Raw genomic sequence first — 18,152 nt, 5'->3', positions numbered from 1 at the left:
GTACCTCTCGGGTGGTTCTTCCCATGATGTCGATATCGTTAGCATAGGCCAGTAGTTGGGTGGACTTGAAGAGGATCGTATCTCTTGCATTTACCTCAGCATCACGGATCACTTTCTTGAGCGCCAGGTTAAAGAGGACGCATGATAGCGCATCCCCTTGTCGTAGACCGTTGTTGATGTTGAATGGTCTTGAGAGTGATTTTGCTGCTTTTATTTGGCCTCGCACATTGGTCACGGTCAGCCTAGTCAGTCTTATCAATTTCGCCGGAATACCGAATTCTCTCATGGTCGTGTACAGTTTTACCCTGGCTATGCTATCATAGGCGACTTTAAAGTCGATGAATAGATGGTGCAACTGTTGTTCATATTCCAACAGTTTTTCCATCGCTTGCCGCAGAGAGAAAATCTTATCTGCCGCTGATTTGCCTGGAGTGAAGCCTCTTTGGTATGGGCCAATGATGTTCTGAGCATGTGGGGCTATCCGACCCAGCAAGATAGCGGAGAATATCTTATAGATGGTACTCAGCAACGTGATACCTCTATAATTGCTGCACTGTGTGATATCTCCCGTTTTATGTATGAGACAGATAATGCCTCTTTACCAATCGTCAGGCATTGATTCGCTGTCCCATACCTTGAGCACAAGTTGATGAACCACTTGGTGTAACTGGTCGCCTCCATATGTAACCAATTCGGCTATAATTCAATCGGCTCCTGGCGACTTATGATTTTTAAGCTGATGAATTGCACGGACTGTTTCTCCTATACTTGGTGGTGGCAGTATTTGTCCGTCTTCTTCAGTTGGCGGGACCTCCAACTCGCCGATGTTCTGGTTGTTGAGTAGCTCATCAAAGGACTCAACCCATCGCTCCAATATGCCCATTCTGTCGGAAATCAGATTGCCCTCTTTGTCTCGGCAGGATGAGCATCGAGGTGTATAAGGCTTCATCCTGCTGACTTTTTGGGAAAACTTCCGCGCCTGGTGCGGTTGCCCCCTGTACTTTTCGAGTTCACAGACTTGTTGGTTCTCCCAGGCCTCCTGTTTCCGTCTGTGAAGTGGCTTCTCCGCTCGACGGAGTTCGTGATAAGTCTCTGCGCGTGGCCGCGTTCTTTGAGAATGCAACATTACTCGGTATGCGGCATTCTTCCGTTCCGTAGTTAGCTTACATTCATCGTCAAACCAGCCGTTCCGACTTTTTTTGCGGCTGGGGCCAAGTATCTTTGTGGCCGTATCAATTATAACGTTCTTCAGGTGTTTTTTAAAGATATTAGTGGAGATATCGAGAATACTATGCCTTTAAGCGAATTGAAGAGACTATGGATGGATGAGCATTGCTCCAAAACAACATCTGAAGTGATACAACTACTCCAGGCGGTAATTTATACAAGACAACTGAACTCATCACTATTTGAGGTGGATTTATTCTGTTCATGTTAGTAGGAGTCTACTGTATATAATATGGTTCATACATTTTTTCTAACCTGACTTTGTTATCCCTGCATCGTATAAATGCCCTTTCACAGTCGTCTTTTGCTCTTCCAGCTCTTTTCTGGTTGCTGTGATGCTGCTTCGATTCTCTTTCCCATAGTGAAAAGTGGGTGGTTAGCGGCTTAAATACGGTTTTCTTCTTAACAATTGTTTTTATACAAGGTCGCTATTGATTATGAATCTAAGGCTGTTTTGGCGTATTTTAAGCCGTAACCATATGAAAATAATAATCAGATTATAATGATTGGCTTTAAAGTGGAACTTCTTTGAAAATAAAACGATTTGCTAGTAATGAACAGTTATAAAAAGAAGTCGCACAGGTAGCGTGGCCGAGCGGTCTAAGGCGCTGGTTTAAGGCACCAGTCTCTTCGGGGGCGTGGGTTCGAATCCCACCGCTGCCAAGACTTTTTTACACTTGTTATTTCCATCCAGGGTATTTATGTACCACAGGAAATTTATATTTTAAAAGAAAATACATTTTCCTTTTTTTCTGGGATTTTCCAAGTTTATTCACAATTTGGGAAAGTGAAGAAGTAAGAAATTCAAAGATAACTCGACAATATTTCAATAACGTAATTCCAAAAGCTTGAGAATCACTTATTGTTGAAGCAATAAAAGGTGCGTAGGAATCGTAATTTATCTTTTGGGGGGTTCGACAATTGGTTTGTTTCTGGTATGTTTTTAACAAACCCGTTAATGTATTATGTTCATAAGCAAATGAATGAACACAATAAATTCTTCAGAAAATTTGTTTATTAGATATTCGCGTTATGTGTAAACCAAAATAGTCTTTTTTTGATATGTCGCCTTTTGAACTGTGAAATAAATTATGCTTCAAAAGCGATAAAAAGGTAATGAATTTAGTAAAATGGGCGATTTTAAATAAAAGAGTTATTTTTATCTTTTTTTCCATCTACTTTTGTTTTAAATTATGCTTTCAATTCTGCACGGCATAATCTGAACACAAGATTCAATGCATTAAGAGATAAGTGGATTGCCCAGGCATACTTCGCGAATATTTTGTGTTAAAACTTTCTTCGTATGGTTTCGCCTCTCATAAACCATTTATTTTAAAACACTCCAACCATTTTGTGTGGCCAAGGAAGAGCGGCAATGTTTCGATTGGATAAACACGCGGCACGACAGGGTACATTACCTTGAGTAGAGATTGTAGAATCTCCAATTACTTCTATTCGTTGTTTAAACGAGTGAGGACCATCGTTTTAGATCTTTCGAACCACAATCCAGTCTATTCTCTTCGAAACTTTGCGTTTGCCCTTACTGTTCGACCGTAGATTCGTTTGGCCGCTCTTTCCTCCATGGATATTTTTGGCTGCTGAAAAACTGATATACTATAACTGTTCTGCCTCTACTGTCAATTACCATAACTTAAAGAAAACGCACATTTTTTAAACCGCTTACCTGCGCCGCTGAATTCGGATATGACCTCCGTTTTTTCTGTCACACCCCTATTTTGGCCGAAATTGTGGTGAAATCGATAAATTCGTCTATTCTGCCCATTTCACAGAAAAGAATGCCAACTTATAGCCTAAAATTACAGCAAAATAATGATAAATACTATGTCCTACGATAAATATCTTTGGGGATCCGAGGCGGTGAAAAGGGGGGTCAGGGGGTATTTTTATCGAAAATCCGTAAAAAAGCTGGGGGCACTCCGGGGGGTGGTAATGTCGCAGCTGACATCGTCGTAAATTCAGTGATGAACCTGATAACGACGGCGTGTGAGGCTTCCATGTCCCAGAGAAATCCCAGGTGCGACAAGCCTTCTATGTACTGGTCGGCGGTAGAAATTGCCGACCTTGCACGCTAACGAGGAGGCATGTGCCATAAAGGCACAATATAGATCAGCAAAAAGGAGACTCCGCAGCGCTATAAATAAAAGCAAAGCTCGCGGCTGCCAGAATCTTCTTAACGAGGTGAATGAGGACCCGTGGGGACTTGGCTATAAGCTTGTCACTCGGAAAATCGAGGCTCTGCGGAAGCCCTGCATACTGAGCACCGACCAGATGAATCGCATTGTGCGGGCATTGTTCCCCAGACACCCTGTACGGGTTGATGTAAATAGCGCGGAAAGCGTCGTAGATTGCCCCCTTTTCACAATGAGAGAGCTCGAAGAAGCGGTTCTCACTATGAAAAACAGGAAGGCGCCAGGTCCTGATGGCATCCCGGCGGAAGTTTACAAACTGGTGTTCCGCCAACGGCCAGAATTGCTGCTTGAAGTGTTCAACGCGTGCTTGAAGGAGGACATTTTTCCTTGTCGCTGGAAAGTGGCTAGACTCGCGTTGATCAGTAAGGGTAAAGGAGACCCGGAGCTCCCGTCTGCATACCGACCGCTGTGTATGCTTGACACGGCCGGAAAAGTGTTCGAGAAGCTCATCAGGGGTAGACTCGCTGAAGCGATCCGTGCTGCCGGGGACTTATCCGCAAGGCAGTTCGGGTTTAGAACAGGGAAATCTAGAGTGGATGCTGTTATGGAGGTCGCAGATGCGGTTAATCGAGCCGGGGCACACAGCCGCCGATCTCGACGGGTAGTGCTCCTCATAACGCTTGATGTCAGAAATGCCTTCAATACCGTAAGATGGACAGATATGCTAGGCACACTAAAGAACTCCTTTCACGTGCAAAGCTATCGCTTGCGGGTATTGAGGGATTATCAGAAAGACCGCTCCGTGCTCTATGAGACGCTAGAGGGCCAAAGGAGGATGGAAATCACGTCGGGAGTAGCACAGGGGTCCAGCCTAGGGCCGGACCTCTGGAACGCTTCCTACGATAGTCTGCTGAGACTCGACATGCCCGAAGAGTCGCGCCTGATCAGTTATGCAGACGACGTTGCGGCACTTGTTTCCGGAGGCACTGTTGAACAGGCGCAAAGCAAACTTGACATATTGATGTGACGGGTAAGCGGATGGATGACTGCTCACGGTTTCAACCTTGCGCTGGAAAAAACCGAAGTAATCATCCTGACCAGAAGGAGAATCCCGACCCTGCGTCCCATATGTCCCCATATGACTATAGAGTCAAAACCAGCGATTAAATACCTTGGTTTAATGCTCGACTTGAAGATAAGCTTCTTCGAGCAAATCAAAGCAGCAGCGGACAGGGTTTCAGCTGGAGTCGCAGCCTTGAGTCGGCTAATGGCGAATGTCGAGGACCCTGTATCAACTAGAAGATGCCTCCTCATGGGAGCAACGCAGTCGGTTCTTTTCTATGGTGGGGAGGTTTGGGCTGATGCCCTTGACAAGGAGGTGCATCGTAAACGCCTTGCTCAAGTACAGAGGCGAGGAGCTTTGCGAGTGGCGTCTGCTTATCGCACTGTCTCTGAACCAGCTATGATGGTGATCGCGGGAGTGATCCCCGTTACCCCCTCCTTGCCAAGGGGCGCAAAGCTATCTACCGCCGTAAGGGCGAAAACTTACGAGAGGTGGTTGCCATGAAAAACATCAACGCACCCTTACCGAGTGGCAACTTTCTTGGCAAAATGAGCCAAGGGTGTGTGTTCTGCAACGTAGTGGCGGGCGACGCTGAACACACATTTTTCCCTTGCGAGAGGTGGGACGGCCTTCGCCAGCAGCTTTATGCAGACACAGGGGAGCTCTCTCCAGACAACATTATCAGAGAGATGCTGAAGAGCGCTGGCAGCTGGGATCGTATTGCGCATTATGTTCGGGCTCTTCTTGTTGCGAAGAAGATTGAACTCGACCGGCGAAGGGATCGGACGGTAAGGGGTTCCCTGAACTAACAACAACTCCTTTCCTCCCCTCCCCTCCCGTTGGTGAAAGGAATTCCCTGACTTGAAGGCTCCCAAAACCGGGAGAGCGGGAGGGCTGGCCCGAAGTAATGTGTCAAACGGTTCCAGGCTAGTTCTCTGATGACAGGGTGGTGTTTCATTGGTAGTTTGCCAGCGTGCTGTTGCGGGAGTCCAACATTCTGTGCAAAAACGCATTCACCTACCCTACTCCCAAAAAAAAATACGGCAAGAAATCCTTAAAACAAGCTAGAGAAATCGTATCCAAAAATGAAGTGGACTTATTATTATTCTGTTAATGGAAGTCACATTGCGTCCTTAAAGAACTTTTATGCTCCTTTTACTGTGTATAGTGTACCTATTAACTATAGTATGTCAAGCAAGCCTGCCTATAACCGTTAGGAATTTTAGTATAACCGTTAAGAATTTTAGTATATTCCAAATCCTTCAATTTTGCATCTGGTATTATTGTAAGTATTCTCCCAGGTTCTTCGACCTATTTTGCGGAAGTGCCGAATACTGCCTCAGAACGTGTATAGAAGTTTCGACACGCTCCGCACTGAACCTGCCGGCAGTGTCCCTAGATCTTTCTTAGGTGATAATTTAGTCGGCCGTGACCAGTGAGAATTCCCACTATAATCCAGAGGTTCTTTTTGGTAAGGTTTGTGCACTCGGGTTCGAATCCCCTTATAGGCACCCTGGCCTGCTGCATTCCAAGTATAGTTCACTCAGCCATTCCTCTTCATAACGTCATAGCCATTAACCCGTTTCCGATTCCACAGAAGGGATGGGGAAAAATACCGTTTACGCTGAAAAAATGTTTTCCAGAAAAGTGCCCGTCGAAAGCAACCATTTGCCGTTGTTATGGAAACTTTAAATGTGGTGGAACATCTACCGAAGACGCAGGGCGCCCAAATTCAAATCAAGTCACAAGAGAAGAGATACCACAGAGTGTACAACATGCCCAAGGTTCGAATCAATTTTTTTTTTGGCCTGTGAATCTTCAGAAACGTACGTTTTATCACTGTTCAAATCAAAATGTCAGAATTTGCTATATAGTTTGTTATCATTACTATCGAAGCGTTAAGTAACTTGAAGGATTGTCCATTTACGCATCAATCCCCCCCCCCCCCAATTCTGTTAGAAACTGATTGATTACTTTAAAAGTGACAAGTAACAAACACTAAACTGGATGCCTTCACGTAGATAAGATTCAAATTGCTCGCTCGATGACGTCATTGCCTTTTCTTTTCCGCCTTGTAAGAACTCAATTTTTAAACCATTATAATTAACAAATGAGCGTTCCGAATTGGTTTTTTTAATAGATATGGTAATTTAGCAGGTGAAACTACTATTCCGGCGTAGAAAAACATGTTGTCGTTTTCTAACATGGGGAGTCTATTGAGGTGTCTGCGTCCGAAAACATCCAAAAAGTCCTAAAAATCGTCATGTTCGATCATAGAGCGAGTTTGGAGGACATAGGTAGGATTCTGAAGATATCGAAGGGTACTGTGTCCAAAATTGTGCATGACAATTTGGACATGAAAAAAATTGTCCCAAGTGGGTGCCGGGTTTGCTCACAGTGGAGCAAAAACAACAGCGAATTGATGGTTCAGAGCGCTGTTTACGCGGGGTAGAAATGTTTTTTTTGGTCGGTACATATCAATGGATGAGATGTGGATTCATCATTATAATCCGGAGTTAAAGTGAGTGTCAGTCGAATGGAGACGAAAGGGCGAAAGCCCCTATTTGACAAAAATAATGCGCCAATTCACAAGTCGATGAAAACGATTGGGGAAATAGCACGATTTAGGATTCGAATTGCTCCCGCATCTCTCATATTCACCAGATCTGGCCCCATCTGACTTCTGCTTTTTCGCAAATCTGAAAAGGAAGCTCCAGAGAAAGATATTCGGGTCCGGTGGTGAAGTTATACCCTCAACTGAGGCTTATTTTCAAGCTAAAGACAGTGTTTTATAAAAATAGGCATCGAAAGTTTTTAAAAAAAAACGCTGCAATGATTGTATCGTTATGAACGGCAAGTCGAATTTTACAAAAACTGGATTTTTACTAGTTAATCTCGGGACTTAATGACCCATGTGCTAAGGTAAAGAATCCCGACGCAAGACCTTTTTGTCAGTCCTTTTCTTTAATTTTCGTCGTGTTTGTTATATGTGCTGTATATGCCGAAAAAAAAGCGGTTTGGTTCTATAAAAACCGAATCAGACCAGTTTCCATATGTGTACCTCGTAGATGAGAATAAAACACATTAAAGTCAACGTGAAGATGGTTCAAAATGTATTCATGGCAGAAGTGCGAAAGCCAAGTAGTAATTATTATAAGACCAACAGATTCAACTTATTCTTCCTTAGTTCGACTTTTGAATCTCTTATTCTATGTAAGAAAATATCTAGTTCACTCAAATGTACATAAATTTAAATGTGTGGAGTTGTCTGAATTTCGCGATTCCTCGTCCAAAGAAAAATGCTTCAACATATATATGACTTCTTAGGATTTTCAATTGACTCTTTTCCAATATCCCATATTTTCCCTTAAATCTTCTTTTTCTTTAGCCTTTGTCCCATCCCGGATTCAGATGGCTCAAGCGGTTAGAGCGCTAGGCTGTCGTAGCGGAAGGTCGCGGTTCGAATGTCACTGGTGGCAGAGTTATTTGTTATCGTGACTGGATGTCGAATACCATTCGACCCAGCTACGAATGGGAGTACCTGAGCGAAATCAGTGTCATAATATCGGGCGAGTGCAATTCTGACCACATTGCTTCCAACAATGCAGTGTACTGTTACGATGTTCAATGGAGTGCTCTAACACACTTCCACGCCCTGATCCAATATGGATTGTTGCGCCAACGATTATTATTATTACTAAATAGTGTAGTACTAAATGTCTCGCTCACAAGCGGGGTCGGCTTGTGATCGGATACGCTATTTTGCTCTGTTAAACACCTGATCCGGATGCAGTCGCGAGGCTTTCATATCTCCATCTGGTGTATCAACTCATCGTTCCTTTCTCCGGCTTTTAATCTTTCCCCATCGACCTCAATGTTCAGCTCGATCTTGGCAAGTGAATTCTCGTTAATGCAAACTACGTGACCATACCATCAGAGATGCCTCTCTAGCAATTTTCCTCGATCGATGCAGATTTCAGGCACCATACCTACTTGCGAGAAAAAAAGCTATGCATTTCCCTCGCACGGCATTCGACCTGCTTTTGAAAACTATCCTAATACCTTCTAAAGAGTAGTGGTTACTGTGGCGCCAGGGGTAAAGTAAACATATCAATTGCGAAAACTAAGCGGAAAAATCAGTTTCCGCCCCCAAGCGCATGTGGTCGGAATATTTCAGTCGAGTTTTATTTCATGGCTAATGGACTTACACGGTATTTCCCATTTTTGAAATAGCTCGTCGTCGTGGTTGGATTTACTCCACTCGGATGATCATCTTACCCATTCCCTGCCTCCAGCGTTCATATGAAAGTTTATGACAAATCTATTTGTAACTAATTCGGTTATCTGTTTCAGGAAATAGTTACAGTATGAAATGAAATGTCTCCGTTTGAATTACAGATCTTGCTTTAATTCAAATAGAAACCAACATTAAAAAAAAAACGAAACGAAAAAAAAACATACAAATAGATTCTGTTCACTTTTGATAAAAAAGACCATGAGATAGTCCTTAACAGGTTGTCGCCTTTCAAATGATCTGTTTGTGCGTCATTGTCTTAGCTCATGCCATTACTTTTTATTTTCACTTTGTTGACGAATTTTAAGCTCCATTGCTGTTAATCGACAAATATTGGCAAAACTGCTCAAGGCTTTGTTAGTGATTGCCTTTGCAACATTATGATTATGCTCCAGAGGATCCTGAATACAGATGGGTGTCCCCAATCGAAGTTCCTCTTTTTCTGCACTGTTCAATCGGTAGTAGTCATATCTGAATTATAGAAGAGCAAAACAGAAGAAATTATAGAATTGTATTACATCTATTGTTTCTGGTCTTAGCTCACCTTGCAAATACTTCTTTCATGTTGTTGAAGTTCTTTCTCACCACCAAAGATCCAGTGAATGGGCAAATTATGTTGTTGGCATAGTCAACAGAAGCATAAAAATTGAAGAATGAGATCAACTGTTGCAAAATATTTTCTGGTGTTTGAGGAATCTTTTCCATGTTGAATTCAGCGAGTGGCAGGCGGGCAAAGTTTCCTTGCCAGGCTGGTAGTCGAACAATAAATTAAAATTGAAAAAATATACAACTATTATGGCAAGAAATTTCTCGAACTATGATTATAAAAGTGGCTCTCTATAGTATTTGCAATACAAATCTAAAACTTACGACCAATGCAGCTTGGATCCACACAATGTTGCAAAACAAACACAGCAGGTAAATAAGACTGTCGTTGTAAATGAAAAATAACCATTAAAGAAAACATATAGCTGGAAAAGGATTCGGGGCATTGAGAAGTCTTGAACCACTTCTTCAAAAATAGGCACATTTGTTGACCTAAAACACGATATATTTCTTTCAATTTTTTCAAATGTTTATTACAATAAAGCAATACCCACATATAGGTTGGAGTCCGATGAGGTAACTGATTAGGAGCGTATTGCACTCTCCTAAGCTAGAAAAGGATATATCACAATCAATGCTATGTTTATGGTTATACACTCGGAGAATTGGTGTACGCGCTGATAAGATTGCCGTGAACGCCCTCCATTCATCCGTTCGCTTCTGAAGTTCATTTTGAACTAATTGAACATTTTGTTTGGCTTGCTTCGAGCCAAGAAGTGTGTTATATTTATCATCTGGAAGCAAGTTACCTTTCTGATACTAAGAAAAGTCTTTACAGAGAGTGTATCATACTCACCAATGTCAATAAAAATGTCCAAATCTGAATCCTTATTACCCAAGCCATTCATTCTTGACCCAAAAAAGTGCACCTTCATATTCGGGTAGATATTTTTCAAGGCCCTCGTCAATGAATTTCGAATTGCGTCATATGCTGGAATCTGTTTGAGCGCATCGGCCGTAGCAGCAGTTCCAGTCAAATATTCGGAAAAGTTACTCCTTACAAATGCAGCCATCTCTAAAAACATAGTATTGTTTGTAGTTGATATAATGTTTGAAAATATCTTCATTTAAATTACTTTTTGGAAGCTTTACTTGTTTGGTTGCGTGATCCCTTTCCCCCTTTATCTGCCCGCTGATATGTTTTTCCGATGTTAAATGTTTTCTAATCTTATGAACCCGGTTTGCTATTTTAACCTAGAAAAATCTATCTGCATTTATGTTTACATATCGAGATGACATCACACTTCACTTGGCATTTATTGCAGAACACTACTTGCTCTAAATGATTCTTCTTGAAATCGATGTTGACATCACTCAGCATTGGAGATGGGATCTCCTCGGGATTGCTGTCCATGTAGGACTCAATTTCCTCAACGAGCTGACATAGATTCTGGCACAAGACGCTGTCAACAACATTCGTTTGTCGAAAATTTGCGAATTTTTCAAGAAAAGTTCTAATCTCCAAATTTATATCGCAAAGCTATGAATGAAAAATAATATTGCATAAATATTTCATAGATGAAGATTTTTTTAAAGTAGCACCACACGCTAGTTTTACATATACGTGGTTGAATTCAAGCAGTTTATATGCGACAAAGTCAATGTCATTATGATTGGGAATAGCATACCACAACTTTTATTTAAAGTTACAGGCTTAAACGCCAACAACTTAATTCTAACCTAAGGTACTAGCACTGAGGAAGGAGGCACGTGGTCTCCGAAACGATTGTATGCGGGGAAAAAACGAAAATATTTACAGGATAAGAAAAAAAACAGTTCTTTTTTCAACCTAGTCAGTCTTATTAATTTCGCAGAGAGAAAATCTGATCTGTTGCTGATTTGCCTGGAGTGAAGCCTCTTTGGTATGGGCCAATGATGTTCTGGGCGTATGGGGCTATCCGGCCTAGTAAAGTAGCGGAGAATATCTTATAGATGGTACTCAGCAACGTGATACCTCTATAATTGTTGCACTGCGTGATATCCCCTATGTATGAGACAGACAATACCTAGTTGCCAGTAGTCAGGCATTGACTCACTGTCCCACGCCTTGAGCATCAGTTGATGAAATACTTGTTGTAATTGGTCGCCTCCATATTTAATCAATTCGGCTGTAATTCTATCGGCTCCTGTCGACTTATGGTTTTGAGGCCGGTGGATTGCACGGACTGTTCTTCTATGCTTGGTGGTGGCAGCATCTGTCCGTCGTCTTCAGTTGGTGGGACTTCTGGTTTTTGAGCAGTTCATCAAAGTGCTCAGCCCATCGCTCCAATATGCCCATTTTATCGGAAATCAGATTCCCAGGCAGGATGAGCATCGAGGTGCATAAGGTTTCATCCTGCCTATTTGTTGGTAAAACTTGCGCGTCTGGTGCGGTTGCTCCCTGTACATTTCAAGTTCACATGCCTGTTGGTTCCCCCAAGTTTCCTTCTTCTATCTGTGAAATCACTTCTCCGATCGACATAGTTTTTGGTAGGTCTCTGCGCGTACCCGAGTTCTTTGATTATCAGAGGGGATTATAGGTGATGTCGTAATTCGAGCCCGGAGCACTATGTCAACTTGATAGTGATCCAAGTCTATATTGGCCCCCCGGTATGTTCTGACATTCATCAAGGCTGAGAGAGGGCGGCGTTCAATCAGCACGTGGTAAATTTTGTTGAAAGTGGTCCCGTCTGGAGAGGCCTACGTATGTTTGTGGCTTTCCGCGCAAACCAGGTACTTATAACAACCATTTCGTGCGATACTGCTAACTGAATAATCCGCAGTCCATTATCATTGGTATTCCTATCCCATCCCTACTTGACTGTTGAAATTTCCTAGTATGATTTTGACATCATACTTGGGACAGGCTTCGAGGGTTCGCTCAACTGCCTCGTAGAAGGTATCCTTCTTCCACTCCGTAGTCTCCTCTGTAGGGGTGTGAACGTTTGTGAGGCTTATGTTTCTAAATTTGCCTCGAGAAAATGCGCAACTATTGTCGTTGCCGGGTTCGTCGTTGTAAGGTCCATCCTGTCCGAAGCTCCTTCTGTGGCTTCGTAACGTTGGTTTTCCGTATAGGGTTTTCAGCCCTAGTGAGTATAGGCTGAGAAAGTAGTCTTTATGCATACTTCAGATATGTATACTTCTTTTCGGACAAATCTAAGTCAAGGTATAAAGCTGGTATCTGGTGCGGATTTAAAGATAATTGCTGATCACTAGCTGAAGATTTTGCAGTCATACCTGCAGCAAAAATTCTGCAGTCGCGTTTTCATTTTGCGAAACTGAATTAATTCTGAAATCTTCTACAAAGCTTAACTGGAAACTTGAGCCGAAAAGCGTAGCGGATATGAAATTTATTCCGATTTTTACCGACTTCGTCCAATTTTTTTATTGCTTTATAGTGCTGGTTTGCCTTTCCAATTCTTCCCTTGACTCATCTACATTCAATACCGAGCATAATTTTCCATGAACTGCCCTTCTTATCTTTCTTCCGTTGAAAACAACCCCGCCGAATGTAGTTCTGTTATGGTAACTCCGACTAGAAAATGGTATAACCCCAAAATTCGCATTCAGCCGCACCCAAAGTACACGCACTATAAACTAAGGTGTATACATGAAGCAACTAAAATATGCATTTTTAAAATCTTCTTCAAAGTTACAACTTCAATAGTGATAATTATTCTTACTTTACAGATCAGCAGAACAATTTAGTGACAAAAATATTTTATTTCAAAAATACTTTTTGAAACTACTTCAATACCCTGCCGAGTATATTCCATATTTGGAGACTGGCTTCTATTCAAAATATAAGGGGTTCCACAGGAAAGATAAAGTGCAACTGATGTAGCGCTTATTTAAAAAAGAATGATTCCTTAACTTTCGCCATTGTTACCAACTTAATAAAATAATCGTCTAAAGTCCCCTTATTAATACCAAATAATAAAAAACTCGTCAAACTATATTTCGATTTTTGTCGACTGGACGATGCACAGTCCCCCGGCTCTCTTTTGATTTAGGCTGTATTTTGATAATCAGACAAAATTGTCTGCTTTCTATTATACGATAATTAGAGTTAACAGAATATCTACTTTCATGAGTTTAAAGCTAAATTATATTTACTTTCTTATCTTCTTTTTTTGTCGGGGGTCGGCTTGCCGTTATCGGTTTCGTATTTGCTTCTATCAAATGCCTGATCTGGACGAAGTCACACATTTTTTCCTTATTCTTAATTCCTAACAATTATGTATTTACTTAGGTCTAGTGCAATAAAACTAACTTACTTGCTAGCGAGTATTTATTTAGGTATCGTTCTTTGACGATGCCGGCATGTGTAGGCAGATGGATGTGGATGACGTAACTGGGAGTGGCAAGGATTGAGAACAACCGAATTTTAACCCAATCAATGATTTTTATGTTTAGTTTGAAAGCCATTAATTGACTAGTTAATTTCAATTGCAACGAAAAGGTAACAAATCTAATGTGAGCTGAGTCTAAGCTAATATTATTTAAATCTTACCAACAACAATCCTTGTTTGTTGTTCTTTAGTTCCGACAAGCCATGCATTCTTATTGAAATTCGGCATTAGTTTATTGGAACTGATATGTTACATTATTTGTGCATTCCAACATCTTATTTACTAAATCTTAATGAGTGTTTTTTGTTGGTTTGCATAGCCCGATGTAACACTTTGGCGTCGTGAGCATGTAAATGCCAATATTGTAAATGCAGTTAATATTATATATTTCCTATTTGGAAGTTTTTTTACCAATTAATTAAAAATTTCACTTTTCAATATCTTGGGTTAGGCTACATTTTTACAAATTACCGCACTTAATGCATTTTCTAGCTCAAGTGTAAATATGCCTCCGGTTTTTAAGGTTTCCTGTAAAACAAAACCTTATTTCTAATTGCCAGTATACCACGGACTATCATTAGCAATTGTTGTGGCACCGCACCGCAATAAGCATTACAAGCATTTGGTATCAAAAACGATCTTTATGAAAGGATTCATAAGGCTTAGGAAAGTAATAATGCTGACAAAGGAAGTGCAGATATAAATATATCTGTGTCGTCTTTCACCAATAGGTTCATTAGAATTTGATGGATCAACTTCTTATTTTCCAGTACGCATAATTTAATTTAATTCCACGTTTATAAATACAAAGAAATTGACGCATATTGAGCGAATTGCTGATTATTGTATCTTAAATGATTTTCCTTTGATTTCGTGTTGCATCTTAATGAACTACTTAATTTCAAGATAAAGCAAACATCAAGTGTCACTATAATTTCTCATTTTCAGAAAATGCTAGGCAACGTTACAGGGTCCAGGTACATCGCAAACCCATTTTTTTTAAATAAACGAAATTCCTATTTGAGTAATACCCAAACGCGGTATTTAGCTTTCGTTAATACAGAACAAAATTATTAATTACGAGGCATGTGCTACACGGGAATTCCACCTACGCAGACATGCGTCGCCTACTTGCTATGAAACAACCTAATAAAAGGATTAAGGTAGACCAGAGGGATCATTGTTCTTTCAAGTAAAATTCTTTATAATTAAGAAAGCATAATCGTAAACGTGTATTCACGTAAACTTTAAGACTAACTCTTTAAGAGTTGTTATAAACATATACAAACAATTAACGGTGGGAATCAGCCGTACGAAAGAACAACTCTCTCTTTTTTATAAGAAAGTACATCCAGTATAAATCGGCTACTGTTGCTCAACTAATAGAATCTAATTCTGGAATAAATAGTCAGTTCTCCGAAACCGAAAATAAACGCTTTGAAATGTCCTTCTAAGCTGGTGCTCAGAGGTGGCGGCGAGGAAGATGGGGCGGCAACCCTATGGTTTGCCGGCCGTGATTCAGTAGGCGAATGCTCCCAAAGGCCTAATCAGGGCGATCAGACCCGAATCTGCACGGGGACTCATCTGAAGTGGCAAATTGGTCACGAAACCTTACCAGGAGTATACTGGTACCATGGGAACCGGGAAAGCCCCTGGACTCACATACTTCGGGTGAACTCCTGTTGTATGTGAGGACAGCTCGGTTATTTGCGGTTGGCCCCCCTAGTGGGAGTTTCATGGTGGTTGTGGTTGTGGCGAAGAGACCTTCGGGCCTCGACGTGGTGTTGCGTATTAACACGGGTGCCGTACTCCATAGTTCGGTAGAGATTTAGGTAATTCTTGCATCCACCATGAATTATAAGCCATGCACTTGGTATAGACTGGTACCGTTGTTGCTTGTCTCAGCGGGGCTCTGATTGTGGTCACAAATTCGATCCGTATCTTAAGAGGACCGTAGGGTTAAGTCTCACGACAGGTACCTACGTAAAACACCATGGGCTTCACTGTCCTTCTAAGCTTTGGATAAACGATAGGGGATCCTAATGGGATACTAGCATTTTTAACAACTTAAGGGGGTCATCCCGTGTGTCGGATCCGCGGAATCGATTTTTTTTTTTGGCATCAATTGTATCTAGATATAATGTAGAATATATGGGCAAAGTGATTTTCTGATATTCGGAGTCATTCGGAAATCAGTGTTAAACACGTGATAAGTCACATGCTAGATTTATGTCGATCGCCGTAATAAAGCTCGTATTTGTCGGTCCGAATGACTTCGCTAAAAGGACGAGAATTGAAGCCAAGGCTGTACATGTGTTCTTCAAGAAAGCTAAGGTTTATGGATTAGGTATAGCAGATTAATGGTCAGTTAAGGTTTTATGGCTAAAAATCGCATTCTACTTTTTAAATGCGTTTTTCTCGAAACCGTATGTAGAAAATCGGCTGCCACCATAACCCAAAATCTATCCAACCAAATTCTTTGAAATTTTCATCACTTATTCAGAACATATTTCTACAGTCCGCAAACTGGGATAATTGCGATTCATTGAGTTTTCTTTTATTCATTGAAGAAGCCGTAAAAAAAACCCCAAAATTCAAAAAAAAAAAAAAAATTAACACGGCATCGAAAATTTTGTTTTTAATATTTTTTAATGATCCTAGTTTGCGGACTGTACGTTAAAATACTGTTTACTTTTTTTCTCTAAGATGATCGCAGCGCCCTGTAGCGTGGCAGCAGAAAAACACCTTTTTTTGGAGATGGGTGTATAAATTGCTCTGCTCCGCTCTAAGATATCGCAGAACATGTCTTTACATTCCAAATAAGGTAAATGCATTTTAAGAAAAGAATATAAGCCACTTTAATGTTACCTAGTGGCAACATTTAATAATTATATATCATATCAACAGTCCTCCATTTCCAATCCTACCCATAAATCACCCAAACAACACCCCATACAATATACGACGATGCCACAACAATGGAAGAATCATTGCCAATGTAATTAAGAAATAATCGAACGCACATTTGCACTTAAGCAACAAAAGGCATTCAGTGCACTAATTTATAGGAGTATAGCCTAATCATATCATCATTCATCATATGATGTGAACGTCTCAAGAGTTCGCAGCACATTAAAATCGCTCGGAAGCTTTTCAAATGATCAGCCCACAAAATATCAAAACATTTTGATGTTCCTGCAACCGTTGCTGTAACCTGAGTTTGTATGGAGAATTTTTCCACAGACGTGCAACCGCACTGTAACCAGGATCTTGGTCACCAACTTGGTTCGTCGTTTGTGGGTGCTTTAAGCCAGACCAGCGAACTTAGCTCTCTCTGATGTAGCTTGCCGAGACATCGTGGGACAAATAAAAACACAACAACTCTTACCGCAAAATGCAAACATCCCAAAATGTTTGTCGGATAAAACATCGCCATCCACACGTTTGCAAGTGCGTCAGTGTTTTCTGAACGGGCAAGAAAATTCTCTTGGATTTGTCATCGGTTCGCTAGCAAGTGCTTCCAAACCTACACAATCCAAGCCAAACACTCTATCCGCACTTTTGCTTTTGCGGTTGACGTCATCTCAAATCATATCCAACTTCTGGGGGTTGTTTTATTATTCTGCGACTACTTCTGGAAAAACAAACGGTGTCTTGTCATTTTTACCAGCACTGTAACTGCAAAATCGTACATCCACACGTTCAAACATGTCAAGTGCATTCGGAAGTCCTCACAAATAGGGGTTTCCCCGAGATTTTAACAATGTCCCGGCAACCAATGAAGTGTCTCGGAATTTCTCTCAATTCGATGATCTCCCGTGACTGATTTTACGGCCCTCGCTCGCCCCTTTTTTCGTGGCTGTTGTATATTGCACTTTTTATTGCAAAAATGGGAACTTATCAGCAGCAATTTTGTTACAAAGCTGAATTATTTCGGTTTTATGACTCAGTAACAACGATCTGCTCGACTTGCCTCATCACAAGCCGCTGAGTAATAGGTTTTATCCCGGACGCACTGCACAACTCAACAAAAAAGATACGAACAATTTTCTGGGAAATACTGCGATTTCAACGCTAATATAATTAACGAAGCAAAAGAAAATATGCACTTGTGTAAAATCAGGCAATTTTTAAATTTCATTTAATGCAATGTCCTACTCTCGTTTGATCCTTTGTAGAATTTATTCGTTTACCTGTTCGCTTACTCCTGCCGGGATATCCACATCGCCCATGGTGGTTCTGGCTGATTCTGAAAACTCCCTGGAGAACTTCTAAATGGTAGGTCAAAAGAACTGGGACCTGTTGAAAAGCATCAAACACCGGCGCGGAAAACCCGGACCCCACACGGCCAGGACGCACGTTCACAAATTTATTAGCACGTAAACTTCAACACAAATCAGCTGCGTTGCAGTATTACCAGAGTGACAAAAATCATACAATTTGGCTCACCAATGCTGCTTCAGTTTGGAAAGCATAGTTAA

At 41.2% G+C, this 18,152-nt stretch overlaps 1 protein-coding gene and 1 non-coding gene across 2 annotated transcripts; one reads left to right on the top strand and one right to left on the bottom strand.

The window, feature by feature from the left end:
- The first annotated feature begins 1,808 nt into the window (after positions 1-1,808).
- Trnal-aag lies at positions 1,809-1,890 on the top strand. The gene has a single exon. It is a non-coding gene; the product is annotated as a tRNA-Leu (tRNA).
- Positions 1,891-8,826: 6,936 nt separating this feature from the next.
- LOC119659992 (terminal uridylyltransferase Tailor) lies at positions 8,827-18,076 on the bottom strand. Its single transcript, XM_038068364.1, has 8 exons — positions 17,865-18,076; positions 10,590-10,820; positions 10,417-10,534; positions 10,137-10,355; positions 9,835-10,074; positions 9,605-9,772; positions 9,279-9,483; positions 8,827-9,205 (listed from the first exon to the last, which is right to left on the bottom strand). The coding sequence occupies exons 1-8, from the start codon at positions 17,901-17,903 to the stop codon at positions 9,007-9,009; spliced, it is 1,419 nt and encodes a 472-aa protein (XP_037924292.1). The 5' UTR covers positions 17,904-18,076; the 3' UTR covers positions 8,827-9,006.
- Positions 18,077-18,152: the final 76 nt, after the last annotated feature.

The sequence above is a fragment of the Hermetia illucens genome, chromosome 6 (assembly GCF_905115235.1).
Source record: "Hermetia illucens chromosome 6, iHerIll2.2.curated.20191125, whole genome shotgun sequence".
NCBI classification, from domain to species: domain Eukaryota; kingdom Metazoa; phylum Arthropoda; class Insecta; order Diptera; family Stratiomyidae; genus Hermetia; species Hermetia illucens.
The sequence above is the reverse complement of the archived record's forward strand: the minus strand, read 5'-3'. Positions and strand labels throughout refer to the sequence as shown.

Excerpts from the sequence above, each read along its gene's own strand:
- LOC119659992 (XM_038068364.1), bottom strand. The coding sequence starts at position 17,903 with ATGGGCGATGTGGATATCCCGGCAGGAGTAAGCGAACAG. Across the intron at positions 10,821-17,864 it reads CGGCAGGAGTAAGCGAACAG|CTTTGCGATATAAATTTGGA; the intron begins GTAAACGAATAA and ends TTTCATTCATAG. Across the intron at positions 9,484-9,604 it reads GGATCCAAGCTGCATTGGTC|CCTGGCAAGGAAACTTTGCC; the intron begins GTAAGTTTTAGA and ends TTCGACTACCAG.